This window comes from Suncus etruscus, chromosome 14, assembly GCF_024139225.1.
Source record: "Suncus etruscus isolate mSunEtr1 chromosome 14, mSunEtr1.pri.cur, whole genome shotgun sequence".
NCBI classification, from domain to species: domain Eukaryota; kingdom Metazoa; phylum Chordata; class Mammalia; order Eulipotyphla; family Soricidae; genus Suncus; species Suncus etruscus.
Window position 1 is genome coordinate 22476811 of NC_064861.1, and position 24306 is coordinate 22501116.

Consider the following 24306-nt stretch of genomic DNA (forward strand, 5'->3'; position numbering starts at 1 on the left):
TCTCTAACATTACCGTGATGACTTGCCTTGGCCCCTTTCACCTTCTCTGCTATGTTTATATTTAAATTATATAGAAGAAGCTTAGTTGATTTCTGCCAAATATCAGAGAAACTGATAAAATCTGTTTCCATACAAATTGAAGAGTCTTAAATGAAACACTGGATCACAGATGAGCCAGACCTAGAAACCTGAAAGGGTTTCAGTTCTCTCCATGTAATCTCCTAGAGATAAGGTCATTCTTTCATGCTTGCCAAGGACACTCGTAGACACTGGTTATTGACCTTCTAGATGACTCTAGGGTGGGGGTTCTTGGAGGCAACATCTTAAAGGAGTGTGGAGTTTATGGTGGTGCTCAGCTGAGGAAATTCAGTCTTCACACGCAGCTCCAACAGGCCTGTCTGGTGTTCTCTGCATTTGAGGGCCACTAATGAATCCATCTCCTGGATTTTCCAAACCACCACCAGTCATATCTCAGAGGACTAGACTGAGCATCTCGTGGTGACATGGAGTCTCCTGAGAAGTAAAAAGTCAGGGTGGGTCCTACTTGTGGTGTCCCCTGTGACATCACAAAGGGATTTCATGTTCTATATGTTTCAGTTGATTTGTAAATTCTGGGGCCTCAGTTCTATTCAGCTACAAGTTGCCTCAAGTCTGGTCAGGAGTCAGCAGAGCCCCTTTCAAGCTCCAGGCAGGGATCTAATATGAAGAATAACAGGAGCAATTTGAAGTCAGGCCTCAGGATCCCCACAACTGGCCCTCTTGCAGTAGTAGGAGAACAGTCCAGAGGGCACAGTTTCATCTTTGATCAGGAAGTAAGAGGGCTGCTAGTATCTGACTGAGATGGTAGAACAGGGAGAAGCTATACAGTGATAAAATCCAGGGTGCAGGGCTTAACCCAACGCATGAACACAACCATTCACATAATCCTTGGCCAGAAATAGGCCTCCAACCTCAGCCACAGCCATATGGTGTATCTGTACCACAACTCTCTGCCCTGTCTCCTGCATTCATCTCAATGGGTTAGAAGCAAGAACACAGACAGACAATTAAATCCATACTCAGCACTCACAAACCACTTCGAGTCAGGTAAAAGATTCCCTTTTACTGGGGCTGGACAAAAGACCATAGTGACAACACTAAAATCAAAAGCATGACCATATTCCAAGGAAGGACACATAGACTCAACAAGACATAAAATTCTGCTCAACTAAGACTGATTATACAAATGACTCTTTGCGCATTGAGATGGCAACCAGCAGCTAACTATATATTTGGCAGTGTATAATTCTTGTGCCTGTATTAAATTAGATGTAGACTTTAGTAAGGGCTTGAGGAAATATAGTGATTATCCCGTCACATTTTTTAAAGATGGGATCTGTTAATTCTTATATGTAAGTGAAGAGGTGATGGAAAAGGCATCTTTGTTTGGAAAGGATGAGCTAATTTATAATTGGAGGGATACAGGACAAGCAATATGAGGAGCCAGAGTGCAAGGGAAATGCTGGTGGAAAAAGGACTGAGAATGAAAGAAGAAGAGTTGTCTCTCTTTTGTCTAAGAATAGGGGTGAAATCAGAAAGGCTGGGAAATGAGAGAGACCTTTGAAAGGGAGAGAAGACATAGCAAGGAAATGCAACAGGCTATGCAAGGTCAACTCTGCACTCTTCTTGGTGACAATGTTAAAAGGTGACTTTTTCTCTTTTTCACTTTATTAAGTGAAATATAATGAGACAGCTCAAACAGTTTGAAGGGAGAAAGTTGGAATAATCTGACTTTCAATATAATTTATCTGGTACATGCTTAAATTTTTTTTTTTTTGGTGGGGAGGGACATCGTTGGAGTTCCTTCAAACCATAGCCAGAACCAAAGACACTGATTGGCCTGTCTGGCTGCATAGAGACAGAGCAAACATTCAAATCCTAAAGCAGACAAAACAAATAAAAGCTTCCAACATGAATCCTAAGTCCAAGTTAACCAGGAAAAAGATCCAAATTTTTATCATGGGATTTCTTTCCATGTGAGCCACTCCATGAGGCTACTACTCTGGTATATTAATGATTGGCTGGGTGGTGGATGGATAGATAGATGGATGGATGGATGGATGTGTATATGAATGGATGAATGGATGGATACATGGGAATACATGGATGGATGGATGGATGGATGGATGGATGGATGGATGGATGGATGGATGGATAAGTGAGTAGATGGCTGGCTGGTGTGTGGTTGTTAGTTGACTGGATGGAAGAATCATAGATAAATGGTTACTATGGTAACTGCAAAATGCCAGCTGGCCTTCCATGAAGTTCACAGATATCATTAACACATGGTGGTGTGAATTTCTTCTGGGTAGTGAGATGTCTGTTCCTATACTCCAGGGACAAAGGACAAGGCTGTTGGTGATTAGAAACAATATCGAGACCACAAACTTTTAACTTAGTAAATGTCATGGTCATGGGGTATTATGACAGATGAAAATGCCAAGACATGAATTAAAAGTTCAACTCTGGGGTAATAAGACTGCTAAGTCAATAATGTCAACTTTATTTGAAGATTGTGGGCAAGTTGTGCTGTTTCCCAGAAACTACTTGAGACTCAGTTCTGCCTGCCACTTACTGTCAACCTTGAACAGGACATTGAACATTTCTCCAATTTGAGGCCTATTTTATTTATGAAAAAATGGTGATAATCTGTCTCAAAAGGCTAGAGTGAGAATTGCATGAACTAACCTACAACCAGAGTATGTTAAAGACAATTATCACTGGTATTATAAAACCACTCCGTTTATAAGAGGAAACCTGCAATGGGTTTTCGATCATTCTTTTATCCTTTTGATTTCAGTACTTAAGATTATCAGTAATTCATTCCCCTATGTAATGTAACATTTACTAGAAACGGTATTTTTTCAGGGGTCACACCTGGTGACACTCAGGGATTACTCCTGGCTCTTGCTCAGAAATCACTCCTGGCTCAGGGGACCATATGGTACACTGGAAATTGAACCCAAGTCCATCTTGGGTCAGCCATGTGCAAGACAAACACCCTACCACTGAGCTATCACACCGGCCCTGTAGAAACTGCTTTTTTAATCCTTCGAGGTATGGTGGACACATTTTGTGCATAAAAATAAGATTTGTGGGACTGGAGAGCTAGTAGGGTGGCTTGTCTTATGTGTGGCTGACCAGGTTTAATCTTTAGCACCATATATGAGTCCCTGATCATGAGCCAGGAATAAGCCCTTAGCACTTTTGGGTGTGACCAATGAAAGTAAAAAAATTGTCTCTAATGATGTATACAGTATTAGAGGATGATAGTGTGTAACATGTAGCCACATACAACGTGACACATACCATGTGATGCTACCATGTCACAGACTGTGATCATGGTAAGTATTTCACAGGAGAAAACAAAGAGGATGAAATTAGACTTTGCACAAAAAAGAGATCCACTTCTGTGGGAAGGAGGATCTGTAAAGGGGGCACTTATTGGCATCTCCTGCAGAACGTACCATCTAGATGAACATTCCCTCGAGCATAGCATCTACCCTTTAAAAATCTCACCATTGCATCTTGTGTCTCAGGCCTGATCTTTTAACTTTTTTTTTTTTTTTACAGTTACAAACAGTTACAAAGTTGTTCATGATTGAGTTTCAGTCATACAATGTTCAATACCCTTCACCAGGGCACATTTCCCAGCACAATGTTCCCAGTTTCCCTCATTCTCCCTGTTGCCTAGAGATGGTTTTTTCCTCCTTCCTCTCTCTCTCTCTCTCTCTCTCTCTCTCTCTCTCTCTCTCTCTCTCTCTCTCTCTCTCTCTCTCTCTCACACACACACACACACATTCTCTCTCAGTCTTTCTTTTTTCCCTCTTAGACACTGTGGTTTACTGTAAATAAATCCACACTCTGTATTTCCAACCTAGTGTGAGCAGGTATGAAACAGGGTTGCCGCACAAATTAATAAAACAAGACAGTCATGAGGGAGAAAGTCATGGAGTTGCATGGCTTCTTGCCTCATGGTCCCAGTGCCCACCAAACCAAAACTTTTCTTTATCTACCAGTTCAAAAACCTATAAGCTAATCTCATCTAGGTGAACTTTTACATGTCAAAGGGATAGGTAAAAAAAAAAGAAAGAGGATACTGGGGAATGCCTTTGTTTTGAGTAAAAGCAGGATGTTTTAACAGTTTACAATATAGTTACTGAAGAGATATCATGCATAATTTCACTTTATCTCCTTTCATCACCCAGCTCTTGTCCAAAACGATCATTTCCAACTATCATTGCCATAGTGGTACCTTTTCTACCCTAACTGCACTATTCCTTTCTTTGTGGCAAGCTTCCTACCATGAATCAGTCCTCTTTACACTCATCTCTATTGTCTTTGGGTATTATTAACATGCTCTCTCTTCATATATATGTATATATATGTGTGTGTATATATTAATATATTCCACATATGTGATCATTCTATGTTTATCCCTCTCCCTCTGACTCATTTTGTTCAGCACAATACTCTACATATCTACCCCAGTATAAGCAATCTTGCTCTTGTCAACAACCCCAGAACCTTCCTTCATACATGACCCTGGGCTGTCCGTTGTGGGAAATTGGAATGACTCTGGCTCTTCCTTTTCCTACAGATTCCCGAGTGCAGACAAGCTGTGTTATCACTGCCCACAGGCACTCAGGAGGGCGGAGGGCAAACCCCGGTGGCTGCCACTTGGCCTTTGTGGGTTTCAACCAGAGGCCAGGTGTTATTTTAGTGCAGCACCAGTGTTTAATTTGAGGATGTGTGTGGATCCAAAAAGGACCAACACAAACCTTCTCACCTCTCTTGAACCAAACAATTCCATTTGAAGTTCTAAAAACTGCCCTGATTGGTTCCAAACGGGGTCCATCTGGGAAATGAGAAATGACCCGAAAGTCCCTCCCACATGGGAGAACATCTTTCTTTCCCCACCAGCCACCGCGTGCAGGTTTCTAGGGACAGTCCGTGGTTAACCAGTTGCCCTGCCATTCAACTCACCAGTTTACCTAGTGTATGCAGTTTTTGCCTCTGAATTTCTCTTTCAGTGTAGAAGGTGCTGGGATCCCACAGCAGCTAAACCATGGCTGAAGGGGAGATTACTACCTTCGCGGCCCTGACTGAGAAGTTTGACCTGTTTTCAGGGAATTACAAGCAGCCCAAACTGCTCTACTGTAGCAACGGGGGCTATTTCCTGCGCATCCTTCCAGATGGTACAGTGGACGGAACCAGGGACCGGAGTGACCAGCACAGTGAGTGACTCTCTCACAGACCCACTCTGTATTGGCTTTTTGGATCAAAGGAGGGTGGGGGGAGATCTAGAAATTTTCTCTGTTCCGAAATTCTATCCAGTCAAGACACACTCAGGGTGGGGGGTAGGGGGGAGAAAAGCCTTGCAGTGTCTGTGAATGGAAAATAAGGCATTGAAAGGACTCCAGCCTCCCTTGACTAGGTCTTGTGTCAACATTTTAAAAGGGCTCTGTTGATCTATTACAATGGCTTTGAGATCAGAACCTCTGTGGCTTCTGGGACGGGTTTCAATAATGAATGAAAAGTCTGGTCCCCAGGGCTGATGGTTCAGCCTGCTGGGAAGAGCCACATGAGGCAGAAGTGGCCAAAATCCTGCACAGAGACATGGGCTCCACTCCAGGCTCACTGACTCTCGGGCTTATGTTTCCGCTGGGTTTGGTTTCTGAAATCCTAGTTCATAATCATGGTCTTACACATCATAAATTATGCGGCACTCACTCTGCGGAGACCATGCAGATGTGGTTGTGGGAACCCAGATGGGTAAAGACTTTCTCCAGACCTTCAAGGAAGTGGAGCAGATGCTTGAGCGACTGGAGCCAAATGCTCTTCCAGGATCTGCTGCCAATCCGGCTCCAAGATAGCGGTGATAAGTGAGGACTTTTGATACCTGCAAGAATGAAACTTCCCTTCGTTCTACTTGAGGGGGTTAGGCAAGTGTGTTGGTGGTTGGGTACCTGGTCTTGCCCTTTAGGGCAGTTGGGCTGTGAATCAAGGAAAGGATTGTGTGGACGGACGAGACACAGAGAAGGACACAGGGAGGGAGTAAGGTCTGTCCACTGGCTTTAAACTGGAGTGCAAAGCTCCAGCCTTGATGGGAGGATTGGTGGTTTCTAGATCAGACTGTCTTTAGGGTTCTGGAACAGGGACCCCAAGTGGTAGCCTTGAAACACAAATGACACCATGCTGTTCGTGCTTAGTGGTCAGGTACCTAGATAATGGGGACATTAGCTGGTACCTCGGAGCAGGGTGGCAATGCTCTTTCCCACCAACCTACCACAGGGGTCCTTTAGATGAAAATAAGGAGGGAGTTTTCAGCCACATGATTGTATTTTTGAGGCTTTGTTTCCATGGTTGGTGTTTAAACAGGCCTGCAGACAGCTTTTACTCATGAGAGTGTCCGTGTACCCATGTGTACTCCCAGTGAGTCAGCAGAAACTTATGAATGAGAATGTACATTAGCGAGTCCACAGAGATTCATGAATAACAGCATGTATCATTCAGTGTACTCCTGTGTACTTCCAGTGAGTTCACAGAGACTCTGGGACCTTAAATTCATACTTATGTAGACCTACTACAAATAAGTGGGCCTAGTCCATAGTCCATTGTGTATACAAACTACCTTCTTGTGGGTCTGTCCCTCACACCAAGAGAGAGATGGCTTTCCTTTCTTTTTTTCGACAAGTTGTTGGTTTTTTTTCTTAAACAGTTTTTTATAAGCTTAAGCTTTTCTTTTTTTTTTAATGATAAGAGTTAAAGAAGTACAGCAAAAACATTTTTAGTCAACAACAAGTTTTTTAACCCATATTCTGATTCACTAATAACACTTCCTGGTGCTCAGTGTCACAAAGGAAAGACATTATTGGTACCAGGATCCTCAGGGTTAAGCTCCTCTTACAATATAAGGGAAACCTTGAATTCTGGGGGGAAAGAGAAGTTACCATGAGAAGTTCCAAGACTTCCTGTACAAATAGCATGTGATGTGATCAGTGCCAATCCTTCACTGCCACCCTAGAGCTGGCTTCTGTCAACACTGGGCACTTCTAGACTGTGCTCTGCTACTGGCATTGGGGACAATGGTGTAGGAACCTTGGAAGTAGGTGTCTTACAGTGTGAGGGTGTCTGCATCCATGGAATGCTGCGTTTGTGATCTGTCATGTGAACTCAGACAAGTTCCTTAGACAACTTTTCTGGCTCTCCATTCTCACCTGGATAAGAAGCATAGCATTACTTGCCACATAGGTTTCCCGGGAGGATCATGTGAGATCAAGTAGTGCAAGATCTTGGCACGTGCCTTGCAAAATTCTGGCACACATGACCAACCCTAATACTGGTAGTAGTGCCAGTTAATATCACCATCTAGAGTTCCATGTATTCAACCCAATGCATGGAAAGAGTGTCAAACTCACATGCTTGACACCTCGTTCCATCTAAATATAAATCTCCTTCCTGGGACAGCCAGCAATATAGCTTCTGATTTGGGCCTTGTTCCCAACATTCAGAGTTGCTGTGTTCACCTAGTGGACTCTGAACAAGAGCCAGAAGTAAGAGGTCTGAATCAGCACAATGAGGGTGGGTACAGAATTTCTTTCTTTTTACTTTTTTTTTATTTTGCTTAGTTTTGCTTGGAGTCTACACCCTCTCGGCCTACTCCTGGCTCTGTGCTCAGGAATCATCCTGTTGGGCTCAGGGACCATATGGGATGCTGGGGATAGAACTTGGGGGCAGTGGAGTGCAAAGCAAGCGCCCTACCTGCTGTAATATCGCTTTGGCTCTGGGTACAGAAATTTCTGATTATCCCTGTCATCATCGGAGATGAGGCCTCCTTATAGCCCTGCAGTGCTGAGGGGTCTTTCTACACTAGCACGAAAATTGGACTTCACACTTCAGGGCTTCTACTTTTTAAGGGCACAGCCTGAGTGATCCCTGTTCCCTCCACTTTGGATTTAGGGTTCTGCGAATATAGCTTCACGACCCCCTATCATGACCCACCTCATCAGTCTTAACTAGAAAAGTCAGTGCCTCCAGAGCTACAGGTTATTTAATCAGTTCCCTTGCCTTTGGGATATCTGAGCCATTTGGAAATGCCTCAGATCCTGCAGGCTGAAGGACTCCCTGGCAAGGATGCGGGTCTGCCGCCCTCTACCGCCCAATGGTAGTACTACCACCGCCCTTATTAAAATACCTTTCTTTGGTTTGGTTTGGTTTGGTTTTGTGGATCACAATCTGCAGTGCTCAGGGCTTACTCTGATTTTGTGCTCAGAAGTCATTCCTGGAAATGCTCCAGGGACCATCTGTTGTTTAGCTAGGACAGAACTCTGGTGCATATAAGCATGCAAAGCCGCACTATCTTCATGACCTTGCAGTATCCTCATTTAAAACACAAAGATGCCACACTATAGATCCCATAAGACAGTGGGATTTTTAAGTGAGATGAAATTAGTTAAAGGATTGGAAAAACACTACTAGGCACATCAGAGCTTGAAAGCCGGTATTTGTCACAGCAACATCACCACCATCACCATCATCACTATCACCTCCACCTTCAACATCGTCGTCATTCCGAGGCTCACTGGTTGCCCTCCTGACCATCTCTGGAATCAGTCATGTTGAATGATGCTCACTGATGCACGTGGGTGAATGCATTTGACTCTAGAGCAGCTGGTATGGGGTGTGTTATGCTCAGCCCTGCTCCATCTCAGCTCTCCCCAGCACAGTGTCTGGGGCCAAGTCAAGGGGATCTTCCGTGAATGCTTCCTCCAGACCTCCTCAGGAGAAGTAACCGTGACTTGGGCGGTGGAGTTAACAATCATAACAGTCACCACAGAAATGAGTGCACATACACCCCATGCTACAGCACCTCCACCAACCCACAACCACACACACACACACACACACACACACACACACACACACACACACACACACACACTCCCCCTGCACAGGAGGAAAGAAGGAGCAGGATTATTCCTGGCACTGCTCGCCACACAAATGGAAAGCAAAGTGTGTGCTGATGAAAGATTTATGAATCAAACCACATCCTCAAGGCACTTAGGGAGTTTGCTAGGCAAAAGCATTGACTTTTCATCTTATTATACAGGGCAGGCTCCACCTCGGTGCAATTCCTCTGCCTCCTTGCTTTGGGATACAGAGGGGGTTCGGACTTCCCTTCTCTGATTTGTTATAATGGCACCTGACGGACAAGGGAGAAAAATCAAACCAGCTTTTCCAACAGCCAGAAGTGGTCACAGATCAAAAAGAGGCAAATTTTAGGAGTGAAAGGAATTGCTTACTCCTGTGGGGATACTCACCAAGGTGGTAAGGGACCAAAATGTTTCCTAGCCCTCCTCCCTCCCCAACATGCTCTTGAAAAAAATTTTTGTGAACATGACATAGTCCATAAGTGTATCAAATATTTCCAGGCACTTTTCTTCAGATCCTAAAGGAGTAGACACTAGTCCACATTCTAATGAAACTCCTTTTCTATCTATGTATGTGTATATATACATATACTCTCTCCAAACCACTAGAGTTTCTCCCATAAACTCCTCCCCCCTTCATCTTTAATGTTTCATGGAGCCCAAGTTGTGGCTACGTTTTAATTATAAATGCCACTGCCATGAAACAACCTCACAGAGTTCTGAATGAGGCTGACCTCACTTCGGGTAAACATGGCCAGGGACGGGAAGTCTCCAGCCCAGAATAAACCAGGCACGTAATCTCTCTGGGCCTCTCTCTGGATGCTAAAGTGGAGGCCACTTCAGGGCCAGCCATGCCAGCCAGAACTGCCCACTGTAGGCATCCACTAGCTGCAGTCTTGAGCACTTCCTAGGTCAAGAGCAAGTATGCAGCTCACACTTTGCCTATATGAAACTCTGAGTTCCATCCCTGGAACTAAAAACAAAAAATTAAATTTAAACACACACATACACACACGTTAGCTTAAGCTAAGAAAGTTAACAAGAAACATAAACATTATATAATGACCAAGTTATCAACATCAAGGGGAGCTAAGGAGTCACTAGCCTGTATGCACCAAATGAGCTTGTTAAAATATATAAAGAAACCATTAAAAGTCTTGAAGAGAGAAACTGGGAAAGGTACACTGGTCAAAGAAAGTTTAATACTCGGGTTTCACAGTGTACAGAGCAATCAGCCAGAAAACCCAGGAGGACACAACAGCTGTAAGTGAAGAGTTGCTCAGATGGACATGAGAGACTTGCAGAGGAATCTCCCACAGGGCCTCAAAGCTGACACTCTTGGCACCAGAATACTCTTAACTCCTTTTCCTTCTTTCTGTTCTTGGAAAGTAAGGGATTGTGTGTCTCAGAGTCAATGAGGCAAAAAAAAAAAAAAAACTAATGAAAGGGTTTGGGAGGCTTCAGAAGAGAAAGCTGGATGGAGGAACAGACTTAGAGCTTCACAGAACCAAACCAAGATTTACCTCATGGGGTTGGGGGGACCCACACAGCCACTACAAACTCTGGCTTCTGAGTTGAGGTCCAAGCAAGGATCTCCCAAGAATGAGTCTAGGGCAAGGAAGAAATGTGATCTACATAGATGAGCGTGTGCCTTTTGGTTCTTTGACCAGGCCACCTTCCCAAGCAGCACATCCTATACCTCCAATATGAAGCAGGGTGAAGCCTTCATTTGGGGGTACCCAGAGCTCTAGCCCACCACCCTACCTTCATGCAGCACATTTCTGCAATGCTTTCTTTAAGCTTGAGTTTTCTACAAGAACCATGAGTCTGCCGTGAGAGGGTCTTCGCACAAATTGCTTTCCGTTTCTTTTGTTCAGTCACAAGTCAGCTCCATTTCAGAGCTGGGAGGACAAAAGGAGTACCCTAAAGGACTAAAGAATGAATATTATTTTTCCTTTGTCTTGGGGATGTTTTATATAGACCAACCTTATTGTCAGTGGCAGCAAGTTCTAGATTCCCATATGAGACAAAGAAGGGGGGCTCAGTTCCCTATGCTCTGGGTGCCAGCCTCATGGAAAGATCTGGGAAGAACACCAAAGCAAGAAGGTGTGGTTTTAGGGGCCCCTCCACAAACCTGTCCTGCCCTACCAGTTTTTCTTCCTGTCTGCCCTCCTAAATAGACTCTCCTTTTGTGAGCCCCTTGGTTCAGGGCTAGATGGGGCAGGAGTCAATTTGAACTGCGTCATTCAAGGCAAGGCACCAGAGAACAGGAAGCAGGGGCCTGGCCAGCTCTGAGCAATGACAATAGATAAGAAGGAGGCTTTTGAATTAACCCCTGAAGAGCAGGCAGGAGACACCCATCATCCACAGCCATCCCTTAGCCCTGAGTTAGCCAGTATTTCTGGCTGTTCTATAGCTGTACAACTGGGAATTCAAATAAATGAAGAATTAGGACCTAGGGGTTGATCCTGCCCCTCCTGCCCTAGTCTTTGTCCTTGATCTCCCATTGGAGCAGCCATTGGCAGGAGTATGGTGTGTCAGTGAAGGACATTTTCTACTCTTCTCTCTTTGTGAACTATGCAAACCAAGATAATCACAAATATTTTCTTGTTGTTTTGTTTTTTTTAGGGCCACACCTGGTGATACTCAGGGGTTACTCTTAGCTCTGCACTCAGGGACCCCTCCTGGTAGTGCTTGGGGGACCATAGGGGGTGCCGGAAATAGAACCTGGAACTGCCACATGCAAGGCAGACCATATATACAGCACTTTACCTGCTGTACTATCACTATAGCTCCAGTTACAAATATTTTCATCAAGGATTTACTATAAAAATTCTTTTGCTCTATGTTTATTCCTCCTTGACACACATTGTATTGTTTTATTTTGGGAAGAGAAAAATGTATGTTCATACATACATGTGTATATATATATATATATATGAGAGAAAATGTGTGTGTTTGTGTATGAGTGTGTGTTTATATGTGTCTGTGTTAGTGTGTTTTATTTTGGGAAGAGAAAAATGTATGTTCATACATACATGTATATATATATATATGAGAGAGAAAATGTGTGTGTTTGTGTATGAGTGTGTGTTTATATGTGTCTGTGTTAGTGTGTATACTTGCATGCGTGTTGCTGCTTGGGGTTATGCTCTTGTGTTGCCTAATCCTTCGAGACTCATCTGTGCTTTGCTTTCAGGGTAAAGGCCCTGAGAGTGAGGCACAGTCCAGACAGATCACAGCACCTAATGGACAGTGGTCAGTCCATGGTCTGTGTTTTCCCTGAAGCTTTGTGGTTGAGGCACCTTTTCTAGGAGGAGCTGCTGCCTCAGCAGGGGTTATGCAGCCCTCCTTTATCTTTCCAAGGCCCCCTTCTTTTCCCTCTTGCACAGGGCTTTCTGCTCCTCCTCAGCAGCTGCAGGAGGATGTGGGCTGGGAGAACTGGAACCGCATCCCTCTGGGGAGGCCAACGGCTAGTCAGTGAGACGAGCAGCACGAGCTGGGTGTTACTCCTTCCTGCCGGCCCTGCTCGCAGAAGGATATATGTTTAAGAGACTGAGCCAGAAAGGAATCCAGTGAAAATGAGCTATGAAACTTGGACATCCTGGAGAAATAATATTTACAGAGGAAACTCTTGAGACGAACTCTCCCTAGCACTACAAGCCGTGGCTGGGGTTTGGGGGCCGAGAATTGAAGCAAATGCCAAATGCCTCTGGCTCATGTTTACCTCTGGGAGGCCTTTACCCGTCCAGGCTGGGACTTCACAAATGGCAACGTCAACTCCACTTACCCCACAGCAAGATGAATGACCACAGAGTCAAGGCACAGAACAGAAAAGAGCTCGGAAATGGAGAGCCAAGAACATCTTCCTTGAGAGATAACAGGCGGGTTCCTGGGCTATAAATCATGGCCTTCTTGGGGTGCAGGAAGGCAGCGCTAGTGATGAGGAGGCTGCATACATGAACATGTCTGTGTTACTGAATATCTCTATAGATAGATAGATGATTGATATATAAATAGAACTATACAAACAGACAGACAGACAGAACGTTATTTAAATTAAGAAGAAAAAAGAGACAGCACACTTAATCTACAAAGGTATATGCTTGGCCCGACCCACCAACTGGTTAGCTCCTCACCACTTTCCTTCTTCTTGGGACACTCTTCCCTAAGATACAACAATTTTGAATTGAGGTCAATTAATACCTCTCCTAAGGAGTTTTTCAAGTGGAAAGAAGACTCTCACATCTCTTACTCTAAATCAGTAGCTAGAAATGATTACACTTAATGAGGAAGGTGTGTCAGACGTTGAAGGAAGCAGACAGCTTGGCCCTTTATGACAGCCTTTCTGTTAATGCAAAGGAAAGTTCTTGAAGAAAATGGAAAGTATTGTTCCAATGAAGACAGGATTGATAAGAAAATGAAGTTGTCTTATTGCTGATATGGAGAAAGTTTGAGTGTTCTAGATAAAAGTTCAAAATAGGGGAGGGAGGAAAGAAGGAATGGGAGAGAGAGAGAATTCATACAGCTACAGCGCATGCTTGGCATGCATGAGGACCCGAGCTTTATCTCTGATATCACACAGTCCCAACCCCAAACATTACAGGTTGTGGTCCTGATGGTTACCAGCACCAAGAGGCCTAAGTAGAATATTACTAGGTATAACCACTAAGTTGATAATGAGCCAGGGAAGGATCCAGAGTCCTCTGGATCCACTGCTAGGGTGACTCCACCTTCCAGAAAACATAGAAAAGCAGGTTTTCTAGCCACATTATTCCTGAAAGCAAAAACCTAATAAGAGCAAGGCCCTACCTCTGTTCAAGTTTCTGAAGACTCAGAGATGTGAGGAAGATGCAGAAGAAAAATTGGACTAGGCCAGAGAAATAGTATAGCAGGAAGGGCGCTTGCCTTACATAAGACCTACCTGGGTTCAATCCCCAGCATTGCATATGGCCTCCCATGTACCATCAGGAGTAATTTTTGAGTGCAGAGCCAGGACAAGTGCAAGATGAGGCAGCAAGTGCTATAATCCAGAAGATCTCGTAAGATCACTGATGAAGGTGCCTATACTCAGGGAGAGATTCTCAGCATAGATACATATCTGTTGGAAGAAGATGCCACCTACAACTTAAATAATTAGAGAGAATAAATCAACACCTGGCGAAACCTCAAATGCCTATTAGGAACTGGTGACTTAAAGTTGAAGTCAAAGCGTCCTTAACATTTAAGGACACAGAAAGTCAAAATTATTACAAATAATGCAAAAGGCCAAATGACAGCATGTCAGGTAAGGTGGTTGTCTTGCACCAACCTGGTTTTAATCTCTGCCACCATGTATTAGTACCCTGATCCCTGCCAGGAATAATCCCTGAGTATGACCCAATACCACCCCCCAAAATTATGGTAATGGAGCTGGAGTGATAGCACAGCAGATAGGATTTTTGATTTGCACAGGGCCAATCTGGGTTTGATCTACAGCATCCTATATGGTCTCCATGCCTGCTGGGAATGATTTCTGAGTGCAGAGCCAGGAGTAACCTCTGAACACAGCTGGGTGAGGTCCAAGAAACAAACAAAAAGAAACATTATGGAAAATCTTCTCTGCCTATGTTTTGTAATAGGTCAACCAAATCTGGGCAATGGCACACCTGTTTACATCATGGTCTTCTGAGTATTTTAAGCTCTTTCTTGAGCTCTGTCTCAAACTTCAGTCTTGTCACCTATAGGGAATAGCTAAGGTCACCTTCCTGCAGGAGATGCTCTTTGAAACAATGAGGACATCGAAAAGGAAGAAATATGCTTGGCACTTCCTTGCAATGACATTAAACTGATGTTATCATCACAAACAAGGAAGCAGGTGACTAATGTGCTTTGTGATAGCAGAGCTGGAGAGAGCTGAACAGAACTTCACTCTGAGGCCATGCCTTTGATTCTGCTCTATTTGTACCAACACAGAGATTCATGCCACACTGGGCACCTGGCAGGTGGCCCATGAAAGCTACTCTTTCCCTTTGATCTCTCTGAAACATACAGGATCACATGTGAGAAGTTGGTCCCTTTAAGTATATGAAAGTCTTCAGAGATCCAGCATTTTCAAAAAGCAACTTGGCCAAGATACACACATAATCGTACAATCTGACCACTTAAAGATTGCATATCAGGGGTTAAAATGATAGTACAGAGGATGAGGTATTTGCCTTGCATGTGGTCAACCAGGGTTCAATCCCTAACATCCTATATGGTCCCCTGAGCACTGTCAGGAGTGATCCCTGAGCACAGAGCCAGGAGTTATCCCTGAATACTGCCAGGTGTGACCCCCCCCTCCCCTTACCAAAAAAAAAAAAAAAAGCACATGTTAATTTTTTTCTTAGTTCAAATTTGGGAGAATATCCCCACCCTCAATTGTAGACTATTTTCTTCATCTTTAAAAGGAGTCCTCTATCAATTAACTACTGTTTCCCTTTCCACTCCACCATGTCCCCCACTTAACCCCTGGCCACTACTGACACCTTCCTGTCTCTATGGCTTTGCCCATGAGGACTCACCAAAGTCAGGAGGATTTGGGAAAGTTGATAAATGGCTTCCAGTTTCTTCATGGGAATTAGCTTCCTGTGATAAGATAAAGTCCGATTACCACAGGAAACGAGAGGAGCCCTGAGTCTCTGTAGCAAAGGCTTCCAAGATCAAGAGGATTTGTATATTCAAATAAAGGGTGACATCAATCACTCAGGATCATCCCAGGTGAATCAGAAAGTAAGGAAAGAGAGGAAGAGGAGTAGGTGCAGGAAAAGAATAGAGACCTGGTCATAGGGTTCTGGGATAGTCACAGAGTTGGAACACAGAGGAGGTTAATTATTTTGTGTCAATGTAGTTTTTAAACGTAAGAGGAAAAAAAGATGTACAATTGTGTACAGTATTTACCATTTGTATTCTTAAAATAGGGTGATAGGAGAGAGAACATAAGTATTCATGCATGCAAAATTCTCTGGAATAAGACACATAAAATAAAGCTAGGAGGGGCTTCCTTGTTTACTTCTGTGTGCCCAGAACAGTCTGTCTATCTGGTCTATCCTGTCTACAGTGCCTTTCCCGTCTAGGGCAAGTGGGAGAATGGATGAGGTGGGAGAGAGATTTTTTTTCTGCCTTCTCTTAGATTGATTTCCAGTTCAGAATATGAATATATATCCAGTTCAAAGAAACTTCAAAATGAAATGAAATGTTTTCAAAATGAAAACAAAGCAATATGGACTTAATGCAGGCTGCCTGCATTCCTTCCAGCTGCCCCGCCCGGAGATTCCAGAAGGGGTTAGCTCCTTCTCCCAGAGCAAAACTGGGAATCACAGGTCCCTGGTCTAGACTTCACCACTAGTCACAACACTGGCTATAGGAGATCCAGAAAACTGTCCAGTAGATTGCAGAATCAACATCAATTCCCAGATGTGAACTATAAGGGTATGCCCCCATTTCCATACTCTTCATGATGCAAATAATTCAGTGGGTACCAGAGTCTAATTAGTTACCCAGCAGTGAAACTGGAGGAATTCAATCATTACAAATGGGGAGAGAGTGGCTCAAAGGAATTCATATCTTGAACTCAATCTTGAGTTATGTCAAGTTCAACACTACTGGTACTATTTTTTATTGTGACAAGTGGCCCCATGCTCAGTTGCATCCCTGGCCTTTACTCAAAAGGTGCTTGTGAGTTGTCCCATCCTGCTCAGTTTTGACAATCAAAAGTGTCTCCAGACATGGACCAAATGTCCCTGGAAGAATAAAATCCCCTCCCAACCACCATGCACATGCTGCCCCCTCCCTTCCTTTTCAATACTTTCCCTTCCTGACCAGCTCCAGGGCTCCCCTCGCCTCCATCCCCATGTAAAGTTGGGGAGTTGACTGGACTTCGTCACCGGGTTGGGATGGGAGGATACAGTCAGCTGGTTCTCTACTTTTAGAGGTTGTCACCTTATTTCTGTTTGAGGGGAAAACAGGGAGGGAGGAACTATCAGATTTTTATATAATAATGATCTGTTAACCAGATTTTGAACACCTTCAAGATCAGAAAAGGAATTGGATTGGTGTGACAGGGCCCAGGGCAGTGAATTCCATTCCCCCCATGGGGGTGTTTTTTTTTTTTTCAACCCAGGTGACACTGAGTGGGAGAAACAGGACTGAGGGTCCAAGAAAATGCATGTAGGGTCAGCTGATTAGCAGCTGAGCTGGGAAGGGGGCGAGCCCTCCCCTATTCTCTCTCCCCTCAAGAACATAGTCCCCAATAGACAGATTTTTTTTGGAGGGCAAAGAAAAAGAGCCTGTATTTCTCTGTTTTGATTCATCAGAGGTTCATCCTTGAGGGCCCAGTGAAGCGAATGAACAGAATTTTCCGTGGCTCACTGTCTTGGCCACTGGGCCCTATCGGCAAAGCTTAGTGTTTATTTACTTTTGCTCGTGTTATTTTTATTTCAGTTCAGCTGCAGCTCAGTGCGGAAAGCGTGGGGGAGGTGTATATAAAGAGCACGGAGACTGGCCAGTACTTGGCCATGGACACCGACGGGCTTTTATACGGCTCAGTAAGTATGAGACTGACATGCTCCCAGACATGGCCAATGTTTGTGGTTTCCTGAAATCGTGTTACATTGAGTGATGCAAACTCTAAAGCAACAATTAGTCTCTGTTTGTTATTTTTTCCAGTAGGATTCCCACCCTCTACCCAGCCTTATTTTAGGCACAAACATAAAAGACTTTCTGGCTGTATTGTCTCAAAATACTCAAATGGATTATCACATAGGCATAGCAGAAGCCTTGATTGAAATTTAGGTAACTATGGGACACTTGTTTCAAAATACCCAATCCTGGGGTCAGAGAGGTAGTAGAGTGGGTAAGACACTTGTCTTGCATGAGCTGGACCTGGGTTCAATGCCTGGTGTTTCATATGGTCTTCTGAACCTGCCAGGCGTCATCCCTGAGTGTAGAGTCAGGAATAAACCCTAAACACTGCCCCAAACAAAGAAACAAACAAACAAACAAAAAACAAACAAATTACAGATACCAGGTTCTAACTATTTATATATGCTAGATCTTGAAAACCAGGACTTGTTATTAATGTTCTGAAAGGGTCACCAAAAAGAATAAAAGTTTAATAACTTTGTTCAACAAACGTGTATCAAATGTTTTCAGGACCATAACACTCAAGATGCAACGATCTAACACAATGACTATGAACCAATTCTGCCCAGCAGTAAAAATCCACCATCAATTAGGAGAAAAGGACATATTTTTTTTTGAGGATAGATAGAACATTATTTCTTAGGCTCTATGTTACAGTTCATGAATTCCCCTCCAAATCAGTTTCTCATGCTATTATAAATATATTACTATTATAATATACATCATAGTATATACTATGATGCTATTATATACTATTGTGCTATTATACATGTATTGCTATAAATTTTACTTGTATAAAAATAGTTTCTCCCAAACCCAATAGGCTTCAGATTCTCTCTTCCACTAGTAGAACGGTTGTTACTATAATTCACCTGATGTATTCAGAGGATGAGCTTCACATATTTGCCTAACTTTTCTGCTTCCCCATTGATAGCTACAAGTTCTACAATGCTTAAGAGTCCTGTTCATATTTTTAACTGTTTTCAAAAAAAAATAATCCATCCTGATTAAAAGTGTCCGTGTGTGTTTGTGTGTAAAGGATATATATTCATGTTTAAGAAAATACTGTTTAGGACCTGATAGCACAGCGGTAGGGTGTTTGCCTTGCAAGCAGCCAATCCAGAACGGATGGTGGTTCAAATCCCCAGCATCCCATATGGTCCCCCGAGCCTGCCAAGAGTGGCTTCTGAGTGTAGAGTCAGGAGTGACCCCTGAGTGCTGCTGGGTGTGACCCAAAAATCAAAAATAGAAAAGAAAATAAAATGCCCAAGACATTGCAATATTTATCCTAAGGTGGTGAATTACTTATCATTCAACACCGGAGTGAACTGCATGCCTCACTGCATTCACTGAATTCATTGAATTGAAAAATATGCATTTTTCAAACTTCCTAACATGAGTGTATGCCACCCTTGTAACTGGGGGAAGCACATAATTTAAAACTAAAAACAAGGAAAACAATAGGCATGAATCAATAGTTAATCTCTAAGCCTTGTGCTTGGCATTGCATCAGATACAAAACTAATGCTGACAAATCCTTTTTTTTAGAGAGGATTTGGCCTGCTGATTCACCCTATGACTCAGCCATTAGTGCATGTCATTTGTTCAACATAACACAGACAGCTGAAGGGGAATGTAGCTATTCTTAACATTATCACAGATCACAGGTTGACAGCCACTAAGGGGCATCAGAAGGTGAGCAGCAACCCACACAGGCTCAAAACTGGCTACTGTACACTCCCCACCTTGGAACAATATGCATGAGATGCCAATGTCTGCACTAAGTCATTCTAGGGGAGCCAGAGCTGCCCCAGTTACATATCCTATCTGTGGTCTATCCAGGACGACAGTGACATCCACAGAGCCTCACCTAGCTGCCACCACACACAAACTAGACTACAGAGGAACAAGAAGCAGGATGTTCCACATGACATTGGTCCCTACTTATCCACTCAAGAGAACTTTATTGGATGCATCTCTACAGAATCAAATTAAATTGCCCACAGGTTATTTGAAAGGGTTTGTGTCCGAGGGACAGACAGAAAGTCAATAAGATTCCATCTTTTTACTCGGAGGAGCTTGCATCTAAAAGGACCAACAAGCCCACAAAAAGAGACATAAAAAGGGAATCAGATATCAGAAACGGGTTCATGAAGCACTTCTGGGGAAGAGATGACAGGCAGGTCACGTATTATGGAACTGAAGCAAAGTAAACATTCAGCAGTGTGATTTTTTTTAATACTTGGTAGGTTTCAGACCCAAATATTTGTACAAGTATACTAATACTTGACAAACAGAAAGTTCAAATAATTTGGATTCTTCCCACTAATAAATAAGTGACCAGTGAAAGAAGTAGTGGATGGTAGATCATTTTCAAGTAACTATACATGGGAGTTATCTTTCCAGTTCAGTGCACTTAAAGCTGCATCAGACTGTGCTGTGTAAATATGCCACAATTACATAGCCAGTCTGCTGTCCACGGACAGTCAAATGGCTTCTAATTTATTGCAGTGACACCCAACACTTCAAAAACTGTCCTTAAAAAGTGGTGTATGCTTGCTCAATTGCTTCCTAAAGAAAACTTCCTAGGAATTAAATTACTGGGGCCAGGTAAGGCACCTTTTACATTTGACACATTGCCAAATGACTCAAAGCAATGCTGACTAATTTATCTTACCAATGTTGTATGAAAATGCCCATTTACTACAGTCTCACTACAATGATGACTTGTAATTTTTTTCATCTTGCAGATAGTATAGCCAACATTTACTAAATCATGTTTAATTTGCATTTCTTGTCACTGAGTTTTACATATGTTTTCCTGAATTTATTACCCATTTTTGTTAATAAAGGCCATTCCCAGAAGAACTTGGCCCACACTGCCAGTGGTACTCAGAATTATCACTCGTGATGCTCAGGGATCATGATGACCACATTCAGAATTGCTTAGAAGACTATGTGGGACAATGCATCAAATTCAATGCCCTAGCCAACACTTGAGCTATCTCCCTGCCCTCTATTACTTCCTCTTTCTTTGTTTTGGGGTCATACCTGGCAGGATTCAGGACTTACTCCTGGCTCTATGCTCAGGGATTATTTGTGGCAGGGCTAGGTAGACCATCTAGGGTGCTGGTAATCTAAAGTAGGTTGTCATGTACAAGGCCAAGATCCTACCCACTTTGCTATTTTCCATCTCCCTATTTTCCTTTTGGAGGTTGGACCACACCTAGCAATATTGAAAGGTTACTCCTGGCTCTGCACTCAGGAATTATGCCAGAGATCAAACCCAGGTCAGCTGTGTGCAAGGCAAATTCCCTCCTTGCTGTATTATCACTCTGGCCTCTATTGCCAATTTTTAAAACAGCTGATGCAGCGGATCCTTTTAATAATCAGTCTAAACCAGAATAGTCTGATAATATCTCTCCTTGTGCACCCACATAAAAATGTGGGGAAACGAGGCCTGAGAGATAGTACAGCAGGTAAGGCACTTGCTTTGCATGGGGCTAATTGAGTTTGATTCCCGGTATCCCATATGGTTCCTCGAATCCTGCCAAGAGTCATCCCTGCATGCAGAACTAAGATAAGCCCTGAGCGCTGCAGTCTGTGGCCCAAAACAAAGCCTTGCCAAACAACCCACTAAGTTCTGCCCTCTTTTGGCTTGATCTTTTTAGCAAACACCGAATGAGGAATGTTTGTTCCTGGAAAGGCTGGAGGAAAACCATTACAACACCTACACCTCCAAAATGCATGCCGAGAAGAACTGGTTTGTGGGTCTCAAGAAGAACGGGAGCAGCAAGCGTGGTCCTCGGACTCACTACGGCCAGAAGGCGATTTTGTTCCTTCCTCTGCCCATCTCCTCTGACTAGAGAGACGTGCTGAATACTCCCGAGGAACCTGATGGGGTTCTACCCAGCTGACCCCAGATTGTTCCTTTGACCATTGGCTATGCTCACTCCTGGCTCCCCCTGAGCCTGATCCCTTAAATAATGCACTTCCCCGTGCCCAGCACCCTCCTTTGGCCTCTAGAGCACTTTACCCAAGCCCAGTTTGGAAGGGAAGGACCAAATTGCTTCCAGGGGCCACCTGGCTGCCCATGGTGGGTCTGGTTTGAACGTCCAGTTGCTTCTGGGCTCCTGCAGGCTGAGCCTTTTTGTGCCAACATGAGGCCAAATGAGATGTGGGAAGCATCTGCCAAACCTCTAGTAAGGGCATCCAGTTCCCTCTGCTAAGTGAACCCTGCTTGTGATTTCCCCCCAACATCTGCCCTTGGTCCTTGCAAAGCCCCACAAATAGTGGCAGAGAAGCTCACAGTGATGTTACATGAATAGAAAGAGAATCCCAACAATCTCCCCTTAGATACAAAAGAGATGAAAGGCCAGGACAGTTGAAAAGGTGTGGGGGGGGGGGTGGAGGGGCAAGTATATCTTAGAAGGAAGGGAAGTCTAAATTTCCAAATGACAGAAGTGGGGTTGGAAGACTGAACCTCAAGAAAGCAGTAGAAACAAGTAGCTTCAGGGTTCCTCAAAGTCTGGTCTCAGCTGGTTGCTCCGAGAGTGTGAGGTTGGAAGAGAAGCAGGTTCCTTGAAGGTGGACATTCAGCCAGGCCCAGGGAGTTTATGAGAGTGAAAAGAAAGGAGTGTCCAGGACTGTGAGGATATTTATACCCTCAAGAGGAAGACTTAGACGTGCGAAGAGTCCAGGATGCTTTGTGCAGAACCTGAGACAGAGTAGTATTGGGGTGCAGCATAATCCTCATGGATGTTCAGGATGTAGTTTGAGGGGAAATGCAGGCTCGGGGGGGTTCCTGATAAAGTCCTGTCATTTCTCACAAGCTCCCAGGTGTCAACTATGCTGCTTTTTCCTACCCCCACCACCAACTCCAAGCAGCCAGATCCAGAAGAATGGAGCACAAATGAAGGTGACTCAAAGCCATCCCACCCCCCCAAAATCTGCCTGGCCTTCCTCTGAAACACTGCATTCCCACCATCTCCCTGAGCATCAGAGCATACCCACAGCCCTCCCACTTGCATTAAGGAGCATGAATGCAAGGTGCTTTGACCCGATGCCTACACACTGCCCACGCAGAAGAGCTACAAAGCATACTGCAAAAACCGTTAAACCCTAGCAAACGGGTTTCCAAAGGGTCCCTGTATGTTATGATTACTTATATAAATATGCTTCCTACTTAAAGTAAACTTGACCCAAGTGGCTAGCAAATTAGAAACATTGTTCATCTCTGATATATAATACTGCTGCCATGCAAAGGCCTTTAAGAAGCCATTGAAATTCACTGTGAGACTGTTTTAATCCTATTTAAAAGTATATAGCTCAGAGGCAATTGCACTGATTAACATTCAGCTATTAGGAATGATAATAAGAGGACATGATATATAAGCTACTAAATCATCTACTACTTACACTACATTTACCTAGAAAATGAGATTTATTTTTTTTCCCTTCCACTGAGGTGAAATAAATTTTCCTTTGGAAATGGGGACTCTTCTGCAACCATATAATCATTGTGGATAAAGAAACTATGAGAATGTTAGCTTATGTTTTTGTAAAATACTGAATGAATCATTAATTAAAATAATTCCTTGGCAATGGCTGTCATATTTAGAATGCAAGAGCAATGACAATTTATGAAAGTTCACAGTGACAGTGTAACTGAAAAACTGAGCTAAGTTAACATTATGGTTACTCATGCCGCTCTGCATTTGTACAACATAATGATTTCAGAACTTTAGTTTTGTTACTTGGGTAAAATGATTCTGTTTTATTTGAGGCAATCTTTGCAGGCAAGTTAAGGATAGTACAGTGTAACTTTAAAACTCTTTACTATGAAGATTTAGCCAGAAAAAGTACCTAGAGAGGAAATCCAAGATATTAATAATGGTCCATAATTTCTAGCATCCGAATCAAATTCAAGTATAATGTTAGCCAAGAAAAATTAAATCCTGTTGCTAACAGATGAAACAGAACTCTGTGGTTTCTGAAATCCAAATACTGTAGAAGGAACAGGGGCTGTAACTTCTACTACCTTTGCCAGTCATCTTGGGCAGATTTGTTCAATGGATTTAAGTGCCTACTTTGTACCAGATACTGGAAGGGGTACTAGGGATTTTAGGAACCTGTCTGTCTGGTCTGCTGCTGTATTCTCTCCCTGGGCATTATATTTATGATGAAAAACACTGTAGAGTCATTTTTTCCCATCCAGTATAAATACCGACTTCATTGGTTCCTTCAAAATAAACACCAAGTCCCAGAAACCCATGCTTTGGAAGAATTAGCAACCCCCAAGCATAAAATGAATTCCTACTAAAGTGTAGAGACAAGGGAATGCAAGGACTTAACATTTTCAACTATAGAACTGCGTTGGCTTTAGGAGGGGGGACTGCTCTCAAAGTAGGGCGAATCTGTCTGCTACTGTAAGAAGGAAGGGAGTAGCTGCCATTTCCACACACTATTTTGAACATGCTCTGATTTCTCTAACACAGAACATTGCTGCTGTTCTTTCTCTGTGTTCCCTGAGTAAACCTTGTGGCAATGTGCCTGTAACATAGTTCCTGTGCAGACTAATTTCCAGACCAATTTTTATGAGTGGCCCAACATGCTATACCAAGTAGCAGGAACATGCCTGTATGCGATTGTTCTCAGTGCACGATGGAGA

The 24306-nt window shown here is 43.4% G+C and overlaps 1 protein-coding gene across 1 annotated transcript; it reads left to right on the forward strand.

The window, feature by feature from the left end:
- The first annotated feature begins 5073 nt into the window (after positions 1–5073).
- Positions 5074–23825, forward strand: FGF1 (fibroblast growth factor 1). Its single transcript, XM_049786963.1, has 3 exons — positions 5074–5276; positions 17436–17539; positions 21308–23825. The coding sequence occupies exons 1-3, from the start codon at positions 5108–5110 to the stop codon at positions 21500–21502; spliced, it is 468 nt and encodes a 155-aa protein (XP_049642920.1). The 5' UTR covers positions 5074–5107; the 3' UTR covers positions 21503–23825.
- The last annotated feature ends 481 nt before the right edge of the window (positions 23826–24306 follow it).

What these genes read in the sequence shown, in the direction of transcription:
- FGF1 (XM_049786963.1), top strand. Translation starts at nt 5,108, where the DNA reads ATGGCTGAAGGGGAGATTACTACCTTCGCGGCCCTGACTGAGAAGTTT. An exon ending in GGACCGGAGTGACCAGCACA is followed by an intron (nt 5,277 to 17,435) that starts GTGAGTGACTCT and finishes TTTTTATTTCAG; the next exon opens with TTCAGCTGCAGCTCAGTGCG. An exon ending in ACGGGCTTTTATACGGCTCA is followed by an intron (nt 17,540 to 21,307) that starts GTAAGTATGAGA and finishes TGATCTTTTTAG; the next exon opens with CAAACACCGAATGAGGAATG.